The 6,000-nt window shown below is 37.4% G+C and overlaps 1 protein-coding gene across 3 annotated transcripts in view; it reads left to right on the plus strand.

Moving 5' to 3' along the window:
• The window catches only part of CENPI (centromere protein I), a 65,964-nt gene extending 61,388 nt beyond the window's left edge, over nt 1-4,576 (plus strand). For all 3 annotated transcript variants that reach the window (XM_064574343.1, XM_045880510.3, XM_064574345.1), the window contains one exon: nt 426-4,576. In XM_064574343.1, the coding sequence (XP_064430413.1) occupies nt 426-502 (77 nt within the window). In that variant the 3' untranslated portion in view covers nt 503-4,576. The remainder of the gene's footprint in view (nt 1-425) is intronic.
• Nucleotides 4,577-6,000: the final 1,424 nt, after the last annotated feature.

Below are 6,000 nucleotides of genomic sequence, written 5' to 3' on the forward strand. Positions count from 1 at the left end.
ACTGTAATGAGGCTGATTTAACAAAACCTAGCACAGTTGTCTCGTTATTATAGAAACTCTGCTGTGTAGATATTTAATGTAGGCAGTAATCTAATAATGTCTGCTCCCATGTTATCTATTTTAGATGTTAAATTTCTAGAGCATGTGGATGATGACCCATTTCCATTTCATAGTACTTGTTCAGTTGAACAGCTAAAATTTTTTGCCAGTATAATCAAAGGAATGTTTAGCCCTTAAATTTTGGGTACTTTCTGGTTTGGATGTTACTCTAGTGCCTGAGTTCCAGTTAGGAACTTGGCCCCTCTGAGCTAACTCTTGGTATGTGCATTCAGGACACTGGGAACTTTTCCTAGGGAAAGAAGAGGAGGTAGAGAATAAGCATAGTAAATATTTGATAAGTAATTTTCCCTTTTTTGTGCCTGCAGGGAAAGAAATGGAACTGGTATTTGGACTATTTATTTTCAGAGGGGTTACAAGGCTTGAAACTTTTCATAAGAAGTAGTATTCATCATTCTTCTGTCCCCTGATCAGAGAGCATAAACCACAGCATCAGCATTAAGTGAATTTTGACTGAAACGAACTGACCATACCGGACTAAATTCTTTTCCTTGTTGCTAGAGAGGCCAAGTGGTTCAACTTGAGTTTCCATAATCTTTTCATCAACAGACTGCCATCCTCAGGGAGTACCTGGACTGGCCTTCTGTGCATTGTCCAGGAGAGCCTCAGTGTGGCTAACTTTATTTTTCAGGATCTAAATTCTTTAGCTCACTAGTAAAAAATGACTTCATCATCAGGCTCTGCCTTCCACCGAGTTATACATAGATACATCTGTTATGTGACAGGATATTTCACATTCTTGTGGACTGTAAGTTGCATTGATGGAAGAGAGCAGGTAATATATAGTGGCATTTAAGCCACAGACATACTCTTGCAAAGTGCCCTGCCTCTGAAACCTCTGGGAATATTGCCATTTTCCTTATTGTGAACAACAATGTCAGCATCAAGTTAACAGGATATAACATTTCTTTTTTTTTTCTAACTCTAACTAGTTGGTAGCTTCCTGGGCCTTCACTGGTAGCAATTTGATAAGAGAAGGAAGTGGAAAGGATTGTGGGATAATCTAAAATGTTCCTATTTATTCCAGTTTGATTTCACAAAACTATACTATTTTGTGTGTGTATGTGTATGTTATATATATCCCATTTTTAAGTGGTCAGGCCCAAATAAACAGACTTTATTTTCAGCGATAATTCTGAAGCTTTAAAAAAAAAATTATAATAGCTAGAATATCTTGCTGAAAATTCAGCCTCACTACTACTGAGTACCTTTTCCCCTTTTAATAAAATTCATATCATTTGAGAGGAATTAAGCTAAGTTTACTTTTGTTTTTAAGGGCACATTCCTTGTGGGTTTTTTTTCCTTTAAAGCAAAACAAAACTCTGTATTATTAGGTAGTGTTCAGACTAGAATCCCATTCATTTTTTGATTCAATACATATTTATCTAGCTTACTATGTGGCAGATACTCTTTTGTGTGCTGGCTGTGTAACTGTGACCAATACAAAGTACTGCTTTTGTAGAATTTACTACATCCCTTTGGAGAAGGCAGACAATAAATATATAAGCAAAAATATAGTATGAGGTGCTATAAAGAAGAAGCAAGGAATAGGGGCAGAATATTGAGAGGGTTGCTACTTTAAGGCCTGTTTGAGGAGGTGACCTATGCAGAAACCCTAATGAAATAAGTGTATGAGCCATGTGAATATTTGGGGAAAGAGCATTCTGGGCAGAGGTAAAGGCAAGTTGTGAAAGGCTTAAAAATGTTAACTTAGTTAGCCCATTTGAGTAATAGCAGAGAGGCCAGTAAGGTTACAATACAGTAATTAAAGGAGAGGAGTGGTAAAAAATGAAATAGGAGAGAAACCAGAGAGTAGTTCATGAAGGCCCTTATAATGTGTTATAGATATATAATAGGAAGCCATTAGAAGGATTGAGAGCAGAGTGATATACTTTGATTTACCTGTATGGAGCTGTAGTTTGAAGGTTAGACTGAAGAAGATTAAGGGTTAAAGTAGAGAGACCAGTTAAGTTATTAGAGTTCCAGACAAGAGTCTTAGACTAGTGTGGTAGATGATGGGGAGGTGGTTAGATATTGGATTTAGGCTCTATCTTAAAGGTAGAGAAGATAGGATCTGCTGTTAGCTTGGATATGAAGAGAGGGAAAAAGAGGAGTAACGGGTGACTCCTAGGTTTTTGACTGAGCAACTGGGTGAGTTCTGGAATGCAGAAATGAGGCATCCTGGAGGAGGAACAGATTTGGAGGAGTGTGGACTCAGAAGTTCTGTTTTGGCCATGTTAGGTTGGAGATGCTGAGTAGGCAGGTGGATATCCAGGTCTAGAGTTCAGGGTACACGTTGGGACTGGCAAAATTAATTTGGGCATCATTAGTGAATAGCCATGACATTGTATGGGATCACTTAGTGCAGCTAGAAAAAAGAAAAGGACTGAGCCCTGTGGTGTAAGCCAGCATTAAGAAGTAGAAGAGAAAAGGAGGAACCAGCAAAAGGCTGAGAAAGACCCACCAGTGGCTAGAAGAAAAGTGAGGAGACTGGTTGTTGTGCTGGAAGCCAAGTGAAAAAAGTGTTTAGAACAAGAGAGGGAGTATTTATTGGTGTGGAATGTTGCCTGTATACCTGGGTAAAAAAGTTTTAGCTGCTTTCAAGTAAATGTGATAGTGTCCCCAATAGATAACCTTTCTCACTTAGAGAGTTCTCTTTTGTTTTTAAGTTTGCAGTCCAAATAACTTTCCATATTGTTATTCAGAACATGATATCTTGGTCGTTAAGATCAAGTGGAACTTTCATTTGTGAGAAGGGATTTAATTATTTTTCATGATTTTTTTTTTTTTAAGATTTTATTTATTTATTTGACAGAGAGAGACACAGCGAGAGAGGGAACACAAGTAGGGGGAGTGGGAGAGGGAGAAGCAGGCTTCCCGCCGAGCAGGGAGCCCGATGCGGGGCTCGATCCCAGGACCCTGGGATCATGACCTGAGCTGAAGGCAGACGCTTAACCGACTGAGCCACCCAGGCGCCCCTTTTTCATGAAATTTAATCCCTAACAATCTTCCAGTCATGGAAGAAATTTCTAAACCTAAGTTTTTGTTCCAGGAAAAAAATATTTTTCCCTTAGGTTTGTCTTTTTGTTCAGTAGTGATTTCCTGGGTATCTTTTCTGTTCATATTCTTCTCTTGATCCAGTTTTTTAACCCACTTAAGATTAGATGTGCAAATAAGCCACATCTAGTTATTTGAAAACTCTTTTTTGAAGAATGTTCATGGCAAAGAAAAAAAAAGATTTAAATAAGAATAGCTATTTAGCTGTAGAGCAAACATTGCCTAGAAAAGAAAAACAGAAAATTTGATTTATTATCCCAACTGTACAGAAAGAATACTTTCTTTACCTAGTATTTATGTAAAATTGTTGACATTATAAATATTGACTTAATAATGTTCAATACTAAGTTGCTGTTAGATTTCTAACATTTTGGAGTCCCTGGGTGGCTCAGTCTGTTAAGCAGCTGCCTTCGGCTTGGGTTGTGATCTCAGGGTCCTGGGATCGAGTCCCAGTCGGGCTCTCTGCTCAGTGGGGAGTCTGCTTCTCACTCCCTCTGTACTCTTCCCCTCTCTCAAATAAATAAATAAAATCTTTAAAAAAAATATTTCTAACATTTTATTTTTCTTTTCATCATAACTTCTTCCTCTTGGTCTTGAGGATGATCTGGAAAGAAAAGTAGATAAGTCTGTGGTGTCTCACATAAAATTTCTGTTGTTTGCAGACATTCTCTCTTTATATCAGATACATTTTATATCACTCAATGGTTTACTAGAAATAAGAAAAATTATTCTCTAAAATTGATATTATATTGGGGCACCTGGGTGGCTCAGTCTGTTGAGCATCTGACTCTTGATTTTGGCTCAGGTCATGATCTCAGGGTTGTGAGATTGAGCCCTGCCTCAGGGAGGGCTTAGCTGGGAGTCTGCTTTTCTACTTCTCCCTCTCCCTCTGTTCCTCCCTCTCCCCCCTGCCGCTCCCCCCAATTGTACTCTCTCTCTCACATAAATATATCTTTAAAAAAGAAAATAAAATTGGTATTTTTAAAATCTCTTCAATTGATGTAACTTTGTACTTCATTTTTTTAATATAGAAAGACTATTTTTGTCATATAAAAACATTGTTTTTTATAAAGATGGATGCTATGGACTGAATGTTTATTTCTCCCAAATTCAGACATTTAAGCCCTGACCCCTAATGTATTGACCCCTAATTGTATTTGGAGGTGGGGCCTTTGGGAGGTAATTAGGTCATGAGGGTGGAGCCTTCATCAATGGGATTAGTACCTTTATAGGAAGAGACAAGAGAGGTACTGATCTTTCTCTCCACCATGTGAGAATACAGCAAGAAGGTAGCCATGTACAAGCTAGAAAGAGGGCTCTCACCAGAACCTATCCATGTTGGCACCCTGATCTTTGGACTTCCAGCCTCTAGAACTGTGAGAAATAAATTTGTTTTTTAACCCACTCGGTCTGTGGTATTTTGTTATAGCTGCCTGATCTAAGACAATGACCAACAATGTTTAACAGAATATATTGTTGACCTGAATCATCAATGCTTTATTTTTATAATAACTCAGAAAAGGATGTCTTCCCAAGGAGCATAACAAATACCTGTGAATTAAAGTCCACTTTTAAGTATGTAACAGGAAAGCAAATTTTTTCAACTTTCGAGGAAGAATATTAGCTTATTTGCTGCACAGAGTTGAAGGCTTGATGTTAAGGAGTCCTTTCATTGCTTCTAGTTCTAGGTTTATCATTAATGAATTGTGTGACCTTGGAAGACACTTAAGTACTTTGCCTCTTGATTCCCTCTTTGGTAAAATTTAGATTCTAATGTCTATCTTTCAAAGGTTTGGTATATAAAATGATAGAAAATCTGTGAAATTTCATTGAAAAGCCATAAAGGGGAAAAAAAGATATAAAAGTTTTTCCTACCTTTGAAGTATATCAATTCAAAGTATAACAATAGAATGTAATTGAAGACTGTCCCAGAAGGTAGTAGCTTACTGAAGTAGTACGCATTTTTCTATACTTTACCTTCTGATTGAACAGAGTTGCGTGAGCCTTTCTGGAAAAAGTGCTGAATATATGAATAAGCATTTATTCAAAAATTTGACATCCAGATCATTTATGGGTATTCCAGCCCTGGATACAATAACACAGTTAATATCCCATGAAATTGAACAAGACTGCAATTTTTATATGCTTTACTTTCCCCTTGTATCCATTTGTAGACAATTTTCTGTTACCTGAGGTAATGAGAGAAGATAGTATATAATTTTTAAAATTAGATAGTACTTTTAGCTTTAAAAATTAGAAATCATTTTTCTATTTACAATCAGCTTTATAGCTAGGTTAAATTTGCAAACATGATCACCAGTTTCTGCAGTCAGTTGAAAATTAAAATGGGGAGGTTTTCTGGATGGCAATGTGAAGAGTTCATTGGAATTCCCCAGAGAATTATCTAATTGGTCAAAATTAGACTAATCATTCAGTCTCTGGAGAATAATAAAAGGATTTACAACAAATTGAGAACCATTTATTCAAAATCTACAGAATTCAGTAATAGTAGTAGTAGGCTGTAACATCTGAAGTAGAGGCTACACCCATTCACCCAACTCTGTTTCAGGAGAGGTATTCTGGGAGGCTTGGAAACCAAGTGGCAGCTCCTCCCAGATACTGTTCTATAATACAGAGGTTCTGCAAGGGAGGGGTCAGAAAACCTCAAAGACTGGTAACATGCTGGCCCTGGCCTGAGGGGCCTGACTTTTTTTAGATAGTGGAGCAATTTATGCCTCCAAGGAATTGTTCAAAATAAAAATCAGCTAACAGTTACTGGGGGCCAAAAGCATAGTATGATACCAATGGAGGCAGATCAGAAATTTA

The sequence above is a fragment of the Mirounga angustirostris genome, unplaced genomic scaffold (genome assembly GCF_029215605.1).
Source record: "Mirounga angustirostris isolate CCGP_5_RB_7025 unplaced genomic scaffold, mMirAng1.0.hap1 SCAF_11, whole genome shotgun sequence".
NCBI classification, from domain to species: domain Eukaryota; kingdom Metazoa; phylum Chordata; class Mammalia; order Carnivora; family Phocidae; genus Mirounga; species Mirounga angustirostris.